This window comes from Gymnoscopelus microlampas (genome assembly GCF_963454915.1).
Source record: "Gymnoscopelus microlampas genome assembly, chromosome: 23".
NCBI lineage: Eukaryota > Metazoa > Chordata > Actinopteri > Myctophiformes > Myctophidae > Gymnoscopelus > Gymnoscopelus microlampas.
The window spans coordinates 29,916,671-29,934,621 of NC_139960.1; the positions used below are offsets into that span (position 1 = coordinate 29,916,671).

The window sequence follows — 17,951 nt, forward strand, 5'->3', positions numbered from 1 at the left end:
TGACACCACCTCATTTATTCATTCATACAGACACAGAACGTGCAAGTTAGTTATAAGTGCTTTATGTGTCAACTCTAAGTGCTTTTATTGATGCTGTTCTCGAATAGCAGGTGCACACAGCTAGATGCAAACAGTGAATTCATTGTTAGTGTAACACTTTTATCCCCCTGCCAGGATAATCCAGACTTTGAGGGAGAACTAAACTAAACTAAATAATTATTTTAAATAAATAATAATAATAACAATATTACTCAGATGTCATTTATATTTGATCACGCCGAAGTAGGCCACTTGGTTGGAACATAGCTTACTAGACAAAATAGCATGCAGTAGCACTTTAGATGTGGAAAACAAAGTTCATTCAAGGACAGTGGGATTGTCATTTGTAACCGCAGTAACAAACAACTATAACAATATAGTAGTTAAGGAATTCTGGATCCAAATAACAGACCACATCAGACCAAATCATGTCTAACAATACACATTTTCTTGAAAAGCTTATCAAATGGGGATCCATAAAACACATTCTAAAAATAAACCTCAATGAGATCAAATAGGCAGTACATTGCCTAATCCAGCCATAGTCCATAACCATAACACAGGATTGGGTGTGGAATAAAGGTTGTATTTGCCTTTAAAACACTTCTTTGTAAAGACAATATAGGAAACAGGAAATGTATGCAGTGGGGCTTGGTGTTTGCACTATTAAGCTGTATTGATTTGATTTGTCAGAGATCTTATTGGATATCGTAACGTGTGAAGTTCTTTGTGGACTTGTTTACCCACTTCAAAATATACGTTGGCTAAATAGCCGATCTATAAACTCACAACTCGTCGCGGTGCGACGCATTGTGACCTTGTAGATCTGCTATTTTTAAAAAAAACTTGAAGATAATTAGAAAAATGTGGAATATTTTTTTAAACATTTTAACAACACAAATCTTTTATGGGGGTCCCTGGGCCCTGGCATAGAATATTTTCAGATGGGGTTCTACGGACAAATACATATTAATCTAGGGGTCCTTGCCATGAAAATTAGGAAACAAGCCCAAATAAGCAACTACACTTTAGAAACAAGCCCAAAAAAACAACTACACTTTAGAAACAAGCCCAAAAAAACGCAACCCGCAACTACCAATATTTACAAGCAACTTTACAGAAAAACAAGCCCAAAGTCGCTTATAATAAGCGGACATGGCAACACTGCAGATGATAGCAACAGAGTGAAGCGACCGGAGGGGCTTCCTGGTTTCCTCAGCCAATGGCGTTGTCCCTTTATTCTAACAACTGTCAGTGGTGGAAAAAGTACTCAAATGTTTTACTTAAGTAAAAGTATCAATACAACATTGTAAAAATACTCTGTTACAAGTAAAAGTCTGTTATTTAAAATTCACTTGAGTAAAAGTACAAAAGTTTTGGCCTCAAAATGTACATACAGTACCAAAAGTAAAAGTACTCATTATGTAGAATGTCCCATTTCAAGTTTTCAAATGAATACAAATCTTTAGAAAATAGCAGATTCAACGCATTGTGAGCTTGTAGATCAGCTATTTTCAGATAGCCAAAGTGTATGTATATAGGGCTGAAGTGGCTAATGTATGTTTTGTAATAATAATTCAAATCAAGTAACTAGTAACTAAATGTTTTCAAATAATTTTAATGGAGTAAAAGTACAATATTTGCATCTGAGATGTAGTGGATGTACGTACGTTTACGTGGCCAAAAAGCAAGAAATGTATGTAAATGTTAAAATGAAACATATAAACACATAGCCTACTTAAATAAAGAAATCCATCTGTCAAAATCCACTGTGACTGAACCCAGGCAGCGCTTCCTTCTTCTGTTTTAAAATAAATCTATCTGTCTGTCTGTTTATCTATCTGTCTAGATATATCTGTCTGTCTGTCTATCTGTACGGTATCTATCTACGGTATCTATCCGTCTGTCTGTCTGTCTGTCTGTCTGTCTGTCTGTCTGTCTGTCTGTCTGTCTGTCTGTCTGTACGGTATCTATCCATCTGTCTGTCTGTACGGTATCTGTCCATCTGTCTGTCTGATAAAATAAACAAAATAAATAAATACATCTATAAATAAAAGTATCAGTTCTGCTCTATATCAACAGTCTATACTGAAATCACTACAGTGCAAATAGTGAGTAGACTATGGGTAGACTGACTGACAGTCTTTATGGTGGTTGCATTCCATTGGACGTTGTTTTCCTGTCACAACAGCTCACACATCTTGCTGCTATATGTGTGGACCGTGGACGTTGCTGTAGGCTACTTCACCCAGAAGATATGGGAGTTTCAAATTCCTTTTGAATGTTTGTAATCTGTGGGAGGTATGTGTCTCTGTAGTCTTGGTACAGTTGGGAGTTGAAAAGTGCATCTTGGTTTTCCACCTCCTTCTCTCTCTCTCTCTCTCTCTCTCTCTCTCTCTCTCTCTCTCTCTCATCATATCCCCATTATGTGACCGACATAGCAAATCTATTTTGCCTTTGATTAGACTCGTTTCAAAAGCCTTCAATGGCACAGAAATAGACGTTCCCTCTGTTTCAGCCCTTTAAAAAAAGAAAATAACGCCAGAAAATATAATTGATTATATTAAAATGCTAATTATTCTTGTGTTCAGAATTCTAATTATTGCACAGCGGTGGGCTTTTTCTGACAGTAATCCAGTTATTGGACACGGTCAGGCTGACAGGCTGTCTCCGCTGTACGTTATTCCTCAGGCCCTCTCTTATAAGCAACCAAGATAGGTTCACATATAGATCAATCAAGCTCATTAGCAGCTCTGGTGTGAACATCCCGTCGAAGACAAACAAGCATTGACATCTATAGGCTCTGATGTACACGTGTGAATCTAATTGGCCGAGGAGGACAAAATAACAGTCATAATTATAGCTGAACCTATTAAACATACTTTGGACCGCACATACGGTAGAGGAACATAAAGCACATACATATCTGTTATTTCTCATGTAAAACGTGTTCGTCTGGGCATCAATCACAAACCCAGCACATTGTAACAGAGCCAAAGGGGATTCCCTCTTGGTCGAGCGGTTAGGTTTTCCCACGTGGGACACCTGGGTTCTTTCTATAACACATTCTATTTAGAAAGTTTAATGATGTTAATGCTTCTTGACTATAGTGTCTTTTTGTATCTGTTATGTTTCTGTTGTATTTGAAGGTGTTCAACATTTACAGTAGATTACAAACTGTATTGTTGTGTTATATTGATGCCGTGCCCCGCATCAGGTTTCCCAGTGGGGGAGAGATCAATGCAACGGTGTAACCCTGCCTGAATCTCATAAGCCTATAGGCAAGGCCAGGCAACTTTATTTATACAGCACATACACCAAGGCAACTCAAAGTGCTTTGCAGGATGGAAACAAATACAATCAGAGACAAGAGATAGAGAATAACATTGATGAAATTAAAAGAGATAAAAAGAAAAGAAAGATAAAGTAGCATATATAACAAATACTCCCACCTTTGATGCAAGATATAACAAAAAGTTATTATTATTTTTAAAGCTCAGGCAAAACTCAGCTGTGCTTGCATAATTAGCCACCTATAACCCCAGATTTTAGACTTGCCCATTGGTGTGCCCTGGGCACGGAATGTTTGAAAACTGTGTGGTGCAACAATGTATATAACATGACCGTGTGTAATATAACTTACAAGTGGTAAGTAACGGAGAGTTCTCGCCCACTTTGTCACATGTCACCTCTGTGACCCCCCATGGGCTTGTGTTCACCCCATGGGGGTCGCATGCTCTCACAGCATGCCGGGCAGAGAGCCACTTTATCTGGGAAAGCTTCAACGCGACAAGCGGCCTGCTATGATTAATTTATCCTCCAACCAGTCAGGGCATTTACTGTATGTGACCAACACACACACACACACACACACACACACACACACACACACACACACACACACACACACACACACACACACACACACACACACACACACACACACACACACACACACACACACATACAAGTAGGCTATGTCGGTTTTGCTTGACCTAAAAACATGTCCTAATCCTAACTTGAGTCTAATTCTAGACACAATGAATGCCAGAACGCTAAAATATTACCTTTTCCCTGAAGGGGGAATATACTATATGTCATGCACACGCACACGCACACGCACACGCACACGCACACGCACACAGTGCGCAGCAAAGCATCGCTTCCCTACACAGTAAGACCGTGTGTTAATATAACTCAGAGAGTGTACGAAATGGAGCCAAATGGACCCGTAAGGGTCCATTTGGCTCCATTTGTGCACTCTCTTAGTTAAACTAACACGGAGGATTTTACAGTGCAGATCTCGGTGGTGCCAGTAATTGATCGGTGGGAGGATGAGGAAATATACAGAAATGAGAGTGTTTGTCTATGGTGACTGGACAGTGGTATTAATCTCCCAGGCAGATTGTGTGCTCTGCATCGTAATGCACTACTCAGCATACAGGCTACAACTGTAGCGCCGTTCCCACACCATGCAGCTTGCAATACTGCTGCCACACGGCAGGGCAGTGGACGGTAATGGACAAGGTTTAGTGTGTGTGTGTGTGTGTGTGTGTGTGTGTGTGTGTGTGTGTGTGTGTGTGTGTGTGTGTGTGTGTGTGTGTGTGTGTGTGTGTGTGTGTGTGTGTGTGTGTGTGTACAGTGTGTGTGCGTGTGTGTGTGTGTGTGTGTGTGTGTGTGTGTGTGTGTGTGTGTGTGTGTGTGTGTGTGCGCGCGTGAGTGCTACACAGCTCTGTTTATACATTTCTTTATTCTAGTAGGCCTATTATGTTTTAACTGTACATACATTTATACACTAGACACTTGCTTTGGCAGTGTTAATGTGTGTTTGCCATGCCAGTAAAGCCCCATTGGATTGAACTGAATTGAATTGAATTGGAGAGAGAGGGAGAGGGAGAGGGACAGAGAGAGAGAGAGAGAAACTACACGCATGCCATGTTTCAATCTGGGTTAACACCATGGAGTTTAGAGTGACAACAACAAAAAGAACAACCCTTGTTTCCTGCAACTCCAATCATTTTTTTTCTCCTTCTTTAAAAAAAAAAATCTTTCATGTCTCTGCTCCAACTCTGACTATAACAGACATTTCTCCTCATTTGGCCTTAACTGTCGCTGGCTGCCAACAATCTGGTTTGAACAAAAAGAGAAGCTGGCAAGGACGGCACTCAACAAAAGATCTCTCTTTCTCTCAATAATGTGTACACCTCTCTCTCTCTGTGTGTGTGTGTGTGTGTGTGTGTGTGTGTGTGTGTGTGTGTGTGTGTGTGTGTGTGTGTGTGTGTGTGTGTGTGTGTGTGTGTGTGTGTGTGTGTGTGTGTGTGTGTGTGTGTGTGTGTAGAGCTTGTAGATCTGCTATTTTTAAAAAGGCCAAAAAGTGTATCTATGCTGAGAATGCAGTGTTGAAACGTATTTTTAGTTGCTGTATGTGTGTTTAGAGCTTTGGTTCTCAAAGTGGACCCCCAGGGGTCTTTGGGGGGGTACCAGGAGGTCCCCAGCTAAATTTGTCAATGAAGCGTTTGTTTGTCATTTTAACCCCTTTATCCATATTTTATACTTTGGCTATTCAAAAATAGCAGATACTGTATGCTGCGCTAAGAGCTTGTAGATCAGCTATTTTTCAAAAATCGTGAACATTTGTGCAAATCTTTGAATATATACTATATTTTTTAAAGTGGATATTTGTAACTCTGGGGGTCCCTGGAACAAAACATTTTGAGATGGGGGTCCACCCGCGGCCAAATACATTTAGTATGGTTTAGAGCGTGTAAGTTGGTGCATACCCATGCACACGTGTGCGCACATACTTCTCTGTGTGTCTGTCAGTGTGAGCACATCAGTATCTGATTGAACGCGACTGCTTCCACTGTGGCCTGTGGTGCCGAGTGTGTGTTTATACATAATTCATGTTGTGTACAACACGTGGCTGGTGTGTGTGTGTGTGTGTGTGTGTGTGTGTGTGTGTGTGTCCTCATCCGGATCTGTCTGTAGTCCAGAGAGGCTGGCAAGACAGGAAAGACAAAACATGATGCCACTGGAAAATAATCGTCATGGTTCTCGACCTTTTAAGGCCGCGACTCCCCAATTTTTTTTAACTGGGGACCCCCCCCCCTCCCACCCTGATGAGCACTTGGAATCTAGGAGTTGAGGCATTACATTTTGAGGCTTGTGAGCTTGTAGATTGACAATTCTCAAAATGTTTGCCTCTTTAGGTATTAAAAAGGTCTTAAAAGTCCTTAAGTTGTGACTTCACTGTTATCTGGGGAACGCCCCTAAAATCATGTGGGTCCCGACCCACAGGTCTACATCTTAATGCCAAATTTATACTCTGTCGTACGACGTTGCATTGCGCCACATTGTGAGCGTGTAGATCGGCTATTTTTGGCACGGGAAACCAAAATGAAATGTTGTTCACTCTGTATGGTAGAAGTATATGTTGATACAATATAACTTATAGGGGTGGTTGTATTTTGTCTCCTATTTGCTCTTCTATTGAGACATTTAGATCGTGTCAAAGGTCATGTCTCACCTAGACACAGGATCTGACTCAAATTTTGACCTGATGGTCAAGATTCGATTTATCCCCTGAGCAAGCAGGCAGGTTCTATTAGCTCAAAGGTAAACATTTCAGCACTTGCGCAGGAAACCGTGTTCAAATCCGGGGTAAAAGAGGAAAGTTACATAGTGCAGCTTGAACCACTTGAGCCCTTAGCATACCAAGGGAAACATTGGCCAAAAAATAGCAGATCTACAAGCTCACAATGCGACATGTTGCTGTGAGCTTGTAAATCTGCTATTTTTTGACGAAGCGATTTGTAGAAGGAAAAAAGTGGTTCAAATAAGTGGGAAAGAAAATCTACCATTGAGGTGCAGGTGAGATATATAAGGAGGAGAGTTTGAAATGGTAACCGCAGTAACGGTGACCCCATTTTAGGTGAAGATGATTCATTCAGTTCCTATTGTTGCTGAGATCGATGCTGAAGTGTTATTTGGTGTAAGTGTAGGTGCGTTGCTGGGATAGTTTGGGTTGTATATAGTGTGGAGAGGAGGGAGCGAGGAGCGTGGGTGTAGCGGCAGGTGGTTTAAGGACAACAGAATTCGCTGCTGAGCCTCGTGGATAACGGGGGCCCTAAATCGACAAATAATTCCGCGATGGGAGAGGCTCATGCCGGATAACTCAATGGCATACTCGATCTCTCGCGCTGCCCACGTTGACTACTCTTAATTTTTTGAAAAATAAAATGAATTAAAAATTACAATGTGAACACGTAAGCAACATCATATCTGCATAATATATGATAATCTATCAAAAGAACGGTGGCAAAAAGTGATACAAGGAGAGAAAAGTGCTAGAGGAGAGGTGGAGTCTGAAGAAGTGAGTTTTCAGACTGCAAAGGAAAATATGTTTGTGTCATTCTATGAAAATAGTAGATCTACGAGCCTGTGGGTTTGTATAGACTATGTTCACTATTTTATTTTTGAAAAATTATCAATTTATTTTTCAAATTTTCCCTGATACTACACTAGCATGCCAAAAAAAATAGGCATGGCACTTACCCTACCTTTAAGTATACCTGGTTCTCACCTTAGCACCTCCTCCACCACCTTAGCACCACCCACCTGTCCTAGTCCCTCCTCCTCCTCATGCCCACACCTGTTGTGTTATGATAATAAGGGGGAGGGTATCATTTTACTGTGTCATTAAAGTGCTGTTTTTCTATTGGCACGTTTGACCCTCAAGGTTTCAGCCTCCAGGAAGAAACTCAAAATAGTCAGAGAAGACATAAAACACCATAAAAACACCACCAGGGGGCTTAATGAAGTTCTATCAACCTCATAGACACATGAAAAACAGAAAAAGTGCAAAACCATGGCACCATCTCTTTAAGAATGAAGGGCTTGTATTGTGCAGATTGGAGAAGACAAGGGTTTGGTGAGACCAAACCCCTTTTAACCTTTGGTTTGAACAGTCCAAACTCTGTCCCTTCTGTATTGATCCTTGTATGAATGTACCTTCTATGGTACTGCATTACTTTCAGCTGATGAAATCAGGGGAGAGGACTATATGCATCTGTCTGCCTCCATCTGTAAGCTACCTGAGAGTGCTTGTGTGCATTTGTTTGTTCCTCTCAGGTATTCCGCCTAAACAGTCCACTAAAATGTTGTTTCTGAAAACATTTAGGTGATAAATAAGTAATGCAGTTGTTGAATCTTGTTTCCATGTTTGTACAATAGTTACTAGGGCAACATGAGAAGTAGCTTTGCATCAACAATTAGAGGGAGTACTTTTGGGGGCCCAATCACCTGTTATGCAACCTGCATACGTAATATGACTCACGGACATGGGGAATCAGCCAGTCTGTCAATCAGACGGACCGGTAGATGGACTTGAAAGCAGAGAATTAATGATTATTTCATACAGAGGGATGGTCTTCCTGCTAGATCGTTGGGCCTGTCGCACCTCCTATGCCATGCATAGTCCATGGTGGACTATGAATGGCAGGGGTGTCCTCTTCCCTATAAGTCTTTAACATGGATTGGTAGATGCAGCAATTCTATCACAATGTAGGTCATTGTTGATAGCCTCTTTTTAGGATTTCCATTTGCAAAATGATCTGGGTTATCACTACAGAATTACGGCACGGCATTGAAGACTATAATCTGCTATAATATTTGAAGGCCTAAATATTTGCAGAGTTCAAATTTGAAAGATTTTCTGATTGTTTTTCGTGTCTCCCTGCATTCTTGTCTTATCGTGGTCCAGGAAATATGGTTAACCTTGACAGTCATTCATTTCCAAGCATTTTTGTGAGAACTGAAAAAGACCAATTTCCTCAGCCTTGGCTGTAGTTGCATCAACCGCTCTCAATTACTTTATCCCTTAGCGAAAAACAGAGCTATCCGCCTTCACTAAGCAGCAGCAACAACCCCCACAAGCACGCGCACACACACAAACAAGCACGTACACACACACGTGCACACAACACACACACACACACACACACACACACACACACACACACACACACACACACCACACACACACACACACACACACACACACACACACACACACACCAAAACAAGGAGCCATCTCATCCCGACTATTAATTCTACTCTGAAATTGCTTTTTGAGAAAACAGAGAGAGCCGCCGTTAAAGTGCGAGTTGCCTTTGTGGAGGGCCCAGAGAATGATCTATAATGAATTGTGGTGTGAGGGACATGACAAATGGACTGTCCTGTGGCTTTTGTGCTAATGTTCAAGATGTTAAATACTTAACAGGGACCGAATCGACCGTCAGGAGAACCAAAGAAAGCAAGGGCAGCGCCGGCGCCAAGGTCCGTGTGTGACTTGCGTACCAAGGCGTTTCAATCATGCCCACTAAGGGTGTGAAAGAGAGTTATATACTGTAGACGCACCATAAACACATCAGTGAGATCTAAAATAAGCAGCAAACAATGATCTATTCCCATTACAGCTTCCCACAATCACTGTATACTAATTTCAGAAGTAATTTTCTAAACATTGGATATAATCTTCACAACGGATAATCAAAAGTTTCATATTTCAAAACTCTAGACCTTTTTCAATTGCTTGGATTCAATAAACAAAAACGATAGATAATTCATTCACTGCATCAATTTTTTCAATCAGTGTTAGTGTTTATACATTGAAATGAACAAATTATTGTACAACTTTCTTTCCATTTCCTTAAACTATCAATGAATACAAAACCGTGTGTTATCAAAATAAGAACTATCCAGACAATTTCCCTGGCTTTTCCAACAATGCCTCATGCATACATAAAGACATTGTAAATCAGTGAGCCTTACCCTGTGTTGTGTTGTTGTGTTGTTGTGTTGTTGTGTTGTGATATGTTGTGTTGTGTTGTGTTGCGTTGCGTTGCGTTGAGTTGCGTTGTGTTGTGTTGCGTTGCGTTGTGTTGTGTAATGGTTGTGTTGTGTGGGCCCTATGTCACATTATGGGTGAGATGTCTTGAGAAAGGTCCTTGAAATATCAACTTGTGTGTCCGGGTATTCCCAATGTGCAATTATGCACTCTGAATGACATTTTAATGGAACTGCTCAGTCCTGTGTGCTATGTATGATGGTATTGTGGGAGCTGTGATAGAGGCCAGTAGATATACTTTATACTCTAATATGGCACACAGAATCAAGCTATGGTTGGAGTAAGCATGTTGAACATCATGCAGAAGCTAAAGCCTGTTTTATACTTTGTTACGCAATGGTGTTGTGCACCAAAAATAGACGATAAGCTCATGTGGTGCAACGCGTTGTGAGCTTGTAGATCTGCTATTTTTGGTGCATAAATCAAGCATGACGAGGCATTCACAGCTTGGGTTCGGGCATGTATGCCAAGAGAGTGGCCTGTCCTGTCGTGAAAAAGGTCACCAATGCAATAAATCTACGGTTCTTTATGAGACAAGTTATGAGAGCGGACTCTACGGCTGAAATGCTACTTTTTAATAACGTCAATGACTTGGAAGTAGGTGAGAGCTCTGAACTGGGGCAAAACACTGCTAGTATGCACTATAGAGGGAGTTTCTGGCGCCGATACTATAGCTGAGTTGTGGAGGCAACATTACTCTGCTTTATCTAACTGCGTTAAAAGTGACCCCTGCAAAGTCTGTAATATTGCCAGCGGTACACTGGGAATTACAATCAACGAGGTCTGTCAAGCAATAACACATTTATCTGATTGTAAAGCAAGTGGTTCAGATCAAATCACTGCAAAGCACCTCAGGTTTCCAAGCCCAAAGGTTGCAGCTCTTCTTGCCATTTGTTTTACTGGTTTGTGAGTCGTGATCTGTTGCCAGCCTCTTACGGTGTCCGTTACTCTTGTGCCTTTCATCAAGGACAAGGCTTAAGGTTGGGATTTTCTGCATAATTGTAGGCCAAATGTACCAGTCAGTGTGATATCTAATGTCCTGGAAAGGATTTTACTAGATTGTCTATGTGAATTGGTTCCACAGACAACCAGTCTCCTTCTCCTCGTCTGTCTTATACTCTCACTGCGTGAGCATTATGCCTGCTCCATATTGCTGCCATGTTGTTGTAAGTGGACGTGTGTGTGTGTGTGTGTGTGTGTGTGTGTGTGTGTGTGTGTGTGTGTGTGTGTGTGTGTGTGTGTATTGCCTTATGCAATCTCTAGATAATCATTTTGGATTTGGACAGTAGTCACACTTACTTCCTGTGTCACGTGCAAACTGATGACAGAGTAAGAAGTTAAGCCTTGCCAAGCCATGAGGCCCATCTTCTGTTTCTGTAGCGTGAGGCAGCTTCATGTACAAGTACACCCCCTGGACATGACACTAGTATATGTCGCAGGGACTTACCCCCAATCCAACCCTGTGATGCTGAGTGCCAAGCAGGGAGGCATTGGGTTCCATTTTTAGAGTCTTTGGTATGACCCGGCCGGGGATTGAACCCCAACCTCCCAAACTCATGGTGGACATTCTAACCCCCAGGCCACTGAGCTGTCACGCTTGGATACAACTGAAAAGCCTTTAGAAAGTAACTGGCAATTCTAATCTCATACCTATTGCCCAAACATGAGAAAATAAATGAAGGACAAAAAAAAGGGTTTCCACCTTTGCAGTCATTCTCATCTCCCACTCCTAGTTCTTCTCATGTACAAAAATGTTTCCTGATGTCCATAATTGTCTGTTCCTTTGTCTAAAATCATCTCTTTGCTTCTACACAAATTCCTGATGGAACTCAACTGGGTGTAGATGTTTCTATTCTTAAGAACTTCTCCAGCATCCATGTCTGCATTGGCACAGTTCTGTTGGTAGTATAGTTCTCTATTTTCCTGTATGATGCCACTAGTTCCTAGAACTTTCTTTGCTCTGCCTCCTTTCCCTTCTGACAGAAGTCAGCCTCTTCAAGGGCATTGATCTCCTCGTCTTTCCATTTCTTCTGTTCCATTGCTAAGAACTACTCTGTACTCTCTAGAACGTTTTTAGTTGGCTATGTTGTTTTTTCTGTTACTGTTGGTGGTCATGGCTGCCAGTTCCCACCTGATGTTGTGTGGGAGTCCCGAATTCTTCAGACCGTACTGAATAACAGCTAGCTTGCATAATGTATTCAGGCTAGGACTTAAGTCTAAGATGTACATGTCATCGTTTTTTAATCCAAAGCCTCCAAAAAGGATGATACGGTTGTCCACCATGCAGCAACATGTATTCATCCAAAACGGGCCTTTCCCCTTGGGCTTAACTTCCTTCCAGGAAAAGGTCTCTGGATTGAATTTCCACAAGTCATTGAAGGTCTGGTTCATGTTGTCACCACCAAATATGTACAGCTGTCCATTGTAGGCAAAGGCTGAATGATCCTCACGTCCTTCTGGAAGAATCTGTGTAAAAGGCATGCTCAGCCAGCAGTTGGTCTTTGTGTCAAACACTCTCATGTTGTAGTGGTCAGAGTCCGGTTCCGCTCTGCCCCCAAATACAAACATCTTTGTGCCGATGATAGTGGCAGAGTGACATAATGAAGCACATGCCAGAGTGCCTATGGTGTTAATTGAAGACCAGACCATTGTGGTGGTGTCCAATCTGTAGATGTCATTAGTGTATCCAGTCAGCTGGGTGTATCCTCCAAATATATACATGACCTTACCCAAAACACAGACTGAGTGGCCCCACCTCGCCTCTGGAACAGTCCCAGAAATATTGGGCTTGAACCATCTGTGGGAGTCAACATCAAATGCATAAAGAACATTGCAGGACAACCCTGTGTAAGTACATCCGCCCCAGACGTAAATGATGTCTTCTATCAGCACAGCTGTGTGACCACAGCACATGGAGGGAACCTCAAGGGGACGATCTTCTCTTTCAGTTGTCACAGGCAGCAATTTCATCCAGCGCAAAGGCACTGTGTTGAAAACATGCACATCAATCTGATCCCTGTCGTTCGTATTACAGCACCCTCCAAAGGAGTACACCTTGTTCCCCACTGCCACAGCAGCATGGAGGATTGTACTCGGTCCTTTCAGATGCACTGTCCAGCGCAACATTTGACAGACCAGCACCACTTTGCATAAAAGTGGATTTGTCAGGTTCTGTTCTGTAAAAGAATTGAATTCTATTGTGCACGCTACCACTTAAATTGATACAGCGGCACAAACATCACGTGAAGCTTGACCTGTCCATGAAGCCGATGGGGTTGGTTGGCCAATCAGAAAAGTCGATGCCCGGTGAACTCCCTAATGGCCCAGATACGTGTATCAACGTTTTCGTCAACATCAACAGACATATGAAACGGTTGACTTCTTGGGACGGACATCCCATGAAGTCAAATGTTGACTTGAAGGGTTGGGGGGGGGGGGGGGGGGGGGGGGGCGATAAGGCACATGTTGACTTTGGGGGAATACTACCCCAATGTGTTGATGTTACTCGGCAGTGCCTCTCGTGGCTCAAGTCCGCTTTAAACGGCACGCCTCTATCGTTTTAACATTTTTTTGCCGGACCCTTTTACGTCTTGGGCTTGAGAACTGCACTTCCGCATTCCTGGAGTGCGGAAGTGCCCGGGAAGGCACCGTTTGACTTCTTCGGGTTGTCCGTCCCAAGAAGTTACAATATGCATTTTGGGGAGTGAGACAGTGTTGATGAGACACAGGGCAATGGGCGTACAACAAAGGTTACAGCCCCAACTACATTGTCCGTCTCAGATTGCGTTTTGTCTCTCTGCTCCAACTTAACAATATCTATCATCCCTGTTCTGGGGTGAATATTCGCCAGAAATAGCCGATCTACAATATTGGCAATTGGTATAGAGGGACAAAAGGAGGGAACCAAGTACAGACCCTTGGTTGACCCTGACCAACTAGGTGTAGTATATAGGGTTTAAGTGGTTATGGGATTATCTGAGCGATGCTGTACTAGCCTGGGTCCAGCCCATAGATCCTGCCCACTCCACTGAGTCAAGCTTCACGAAAACTAATATCTCAAGACAGATTCAGAGCTCCCCAGCTGAATCTGTCGGCAACTCCGATTACAACGTGTGGATTTGTTGTTGTTAGGAATGTAAACAAAGGAGCACCACCGGAAGAGGAGGGCTGAAGGAGAGTGAACGGACCAACATCCGGTCTCTACATGCCCCCAGAGGCATATTCAAAGGATTTTTTTCTTACCGATGGGTTTCCAGATTGCACAAAGTCTGATAATCAGGCTAATGGAGTAGATGGTGCTTTATTTTTCCTTGTACTTCTAGTGCTCTATTCTTCTACATTCTCGTTTACTTCATGTCTTTCCTCTTAAAAAAAATATGAGTAATGAGTAGCTTACCGATACTTGTGTTTTTGGACTCAACTACTATTAAGGAAAACAGAGGACTTTTTAGCACAGCAGAGTGTGTGTACAGTTTTACAAAATAGAGACCAAACAGAGAGGGGGGGGGGGGGATGTTTGCACCAGTATTTTATTGGTCCAGTGTGTTTTACTAAGCGAGGTTCCCTTCAGATGATTTAGATTTAAGGCAGATTTATTTGCCGTTTTGTACGATGGAGTATATATAAGCTTAGCCCGCGGAGGGGGAGGGGGGCTCATGGTAACCTTATAGAAAAATGCACAGACCAGAATTACTCTCTAGAGAGAGCGCATGCAGCACTCCGATTTTCAGCCAGTTATCACACATTCACATTGGCTGATTATATTATTAACATTGCTGTAAATATGTGCGGGGACGTCCCACATATTATAAAGTGCTACATTTGCGGGAATCAATTAAATTATGCATAATCCCCACGCTGAAATTCAGGCCTTGAGCACATCAGTTGGTATTATACACTGCTCTCTTTGCAACAGAACATGACAAGTGCAAGGTGATCATTAAGGATATTAATATAACTCATTGACAGATGCACTAACACACTAGTGCATTGGTTCTCAAACCTTTTCATGTCAAGGACCCCCAAATTTGATATGTAACAAGCCATGGACCCCCATTTTATATTTATATTAAGATATTTCTCCCAGACACCCCTTTCTAAGAAGATAGTTGTACTTGTTGAATATGATTTAGTGCAGAATTCCATAACTATCTAGTCTACTGTACTGTAGGTGGACCATTTGGCTGGCCGGCTGGACCATGTGCTGTATGTCACACTGCTGCTTTCTCTCTCTGTGTTTTCGGTCTCTCGCCACCGTATCTGTCTCAGTAGGCTACTACTGTATAGTTTTGTATCACATTTTGGCTCAATAAATACAAAACCTGGCAGACCTCCCTGGGAGTTTTTTGGCGATTTTTCTACCAGTGCAACTGGACAAATGTTTTTTTGACATTTGATAACATGACAAAGAAACAAATATAGCAAATTTAACACCTTAGTAACCCCATCCCGACAGCATCTGGACAGCCCCTGTGTAATGCAGCACAGTCTGTTCCAATGGTCACTGTGTAAGACAGGCATTGTTAATATTATGTATATGTATAGTGTATCAGTTACAGTTGTGCAGTTTAAAGCTGTTTCAGCTGTTCTGATTTTTGACAAATATTTGCTTGGCTAGCTTTTTACTTTCAGTTGCTTAACAACAGGACCTGACATAGCAACCATTTACGCACTTCACCCAATACACTACTTCACAAGAGCAATGTGTGACTAAGGAATTAACTGAAAATGATATTGTTTACATGCATGGATTATCAAGTTTGGCGAGCTGGTATTTCTGTCTGGAGCCTTGGTTTGTGCCGGTGAATTGTATGCCTCCTGCGACTACAGGCATGTACATCTCATTAGCCAGAGGGACAAGAGCATTGCACAAATCAATTCATGCAAATAATGATAATAAGTAAGGTTACATGACTTAATTATGACAAGATATTATTTTATGGTCATCTAAACAGACTTAGACTGTAAGATCGTTCTCAATGTCCGAAAACGCAAAAAAATAAATAGCTATTTCCGGGTTTCAGTCTAATTATTTCATAATTTATGCAAATACGCTTAATGACAGAAGGTTGCATAATTTAGCAGAGTCGAAGAGAGTCTAAGATCATCTTTCTAAGTTGACTAAAATGTGAACATTTTTGAAATTTATAAAAGGTGGCATGATTGCCACCCTTTATAAAAAACAGATGAATCTCTAGCTATCACAAACATGGACTCTTAGATCACCTTTCTAAGTTAAATTAAGTTAGTCAAAGTTATAGTCCTTTCCTGTTTTGGGGAATAATTAGCTAATTATGTAAATTAGTTTTATTATACTTTTATAACATGCTTTTATGTTATAGCCTTTGTGTGTGTGTGTAATTTTAAGTGTGAATCAAACTTAATTGTTACATATACCGGATACAGTAAACTGCACAAAATCCTACTCTGTATATAATGTAAAAAACTATCATTGTCCCAAAAAAAAGTATTAAAGCTACTTATTTGAAAATGCTATTACATTTCAAAGTACTCATATGGACCCTACAAACACACCGGTACCAAAGAGATTTTGCCACATTAGGTGATACCGAATTCTGGTCTGGCCCATGGACTAATAGCCTGGAGGGATGATTGCTCTGAAATTATTTTCCAAATATAACAGGAGTGAACGCAATAATTTGATTTCCACTGTCCAAGAGGAGATGATAAAAATAGAAGATACAGTAGGGGTGTCGATATCATACTGAAGTGGTGCATTAACATCATAATTATTGGATAACATGCCGTGAGGCATTAGAACAGAGTTTAAAATTGTAATACTGTATATTCCAGCTACCTAATCAGGATTCATGCCGCACATTTCTAACAAATAGCCTACATGGCTTCTGCAACTTTTGCATTTCCTATTGCAAATGTTGTCATATTTAGTACTTAATCTATGTAATGTAAACGTGAATTATTACAGATGTGGAAAGTAGAATACGTACAGAAGAATGAGAACTAGCAGGCGCATAACAGAAAGACGTGACAGTTGACAGGGACATGGTATTGCAAAATAAATTATAGCATGTTTTTTTGTTTGTGAAATTAAGAATAAATAGGGGTTGGAACTCTTGAAGAGCTTCAGTGTTGTCATTCGTCACTTTAATATTAATGGTTCTCCAAGACAAAAATGACGGTACTGTAGCTGCCAGCCCCTGGCAACATGCACACACATTGACTCTTTAGTGCACAAGTAAGCACCCAAACACACACACCCCCGCACACTTCTGCATGTACCCTGCAACAGCCGAGCACCACTGTTATTTATAGTTAAGTGTGTGTGTGTGTGTGTGTGTGTGTGTGTGTGTGTGTGTGTGTGTGTGTGTGTGTGTGTGTGTGTGTGTGTGTGTGTGTGTGTGTGTGTGTGTGTGTGTGTGTGTGTGTGTGTGTGCGTGTGTGCAGGGATATCTCATCACATTTCCTGTCATGGTGTAAATGTCACCTCCGCGGTGCTCAATGATGAACACAATCATGTGATTGGCTCATCGTCTGTTGCCAACGTCGAGAGTGACCAAAACATATTTGCTTGGGTCTCTCTCTCTCTCTCTCTCTCTCTCTCTCTCTCTCTCTCTCTCTCTCTCTCTCTCTCTCTTAAACAGAAGTGGAATGAAAACCACAACCATGTTCGTTACACGCACTTTACCACATCAAATGCAGACCCACATGTGTCATTGGCTATAAGTCTGCCTACACAATAGTCACTTCTGACATTCAAGGAAGATGATGTTGAGATGACCGCTGGTGCGTGGTGGAAGATGTGCATTTGCAGAAGAGAGAGAGAGAGAGAGAGAGAGAGAGCGCGAGAGGGGCGTGTGTGTGTGTGTGTGTGTGTGTGCGTGTGTGTGTGTGTGTGTGTGTGTGAGTGCACGAGTGCGCGTGCATACGCTTGTTGAGACCTTAATACTGCTGTTTTAATGGCCCCTGTGGCAGCCTGGAGGGAGATCAGGGACTCGGAGGTGGAGGAGGATTTGGGAGAGCTGTG

At 41.8% G+C, this 17,951-nt stretch overlaps 1 protein-coding gene across 1 annotated transcript; it reads right to left on the bottom strand.

Moving 5' to 3' along the window:
- Positions 1-12,019: 12,019 nt before the first annotated feature.
- LOC311039615 (kelch domain-containing protein 3-like) lies at positions 12,020-13,072 on the bottom strand (the record flags this gene model as incomplete). Its single annotated transcript, XM_084049554.1, has 1 exon — positions 12,020-13,072. One exon carries the CDS (start codon positions 13,070-13,072, stop codon positions 12,020-12,022), a length of 1,053 nt encoding a protein of 350 aa, XP_083905680.1.
- Positions 13,073-17,951: the final 4,879 nt, after the last annotated feature.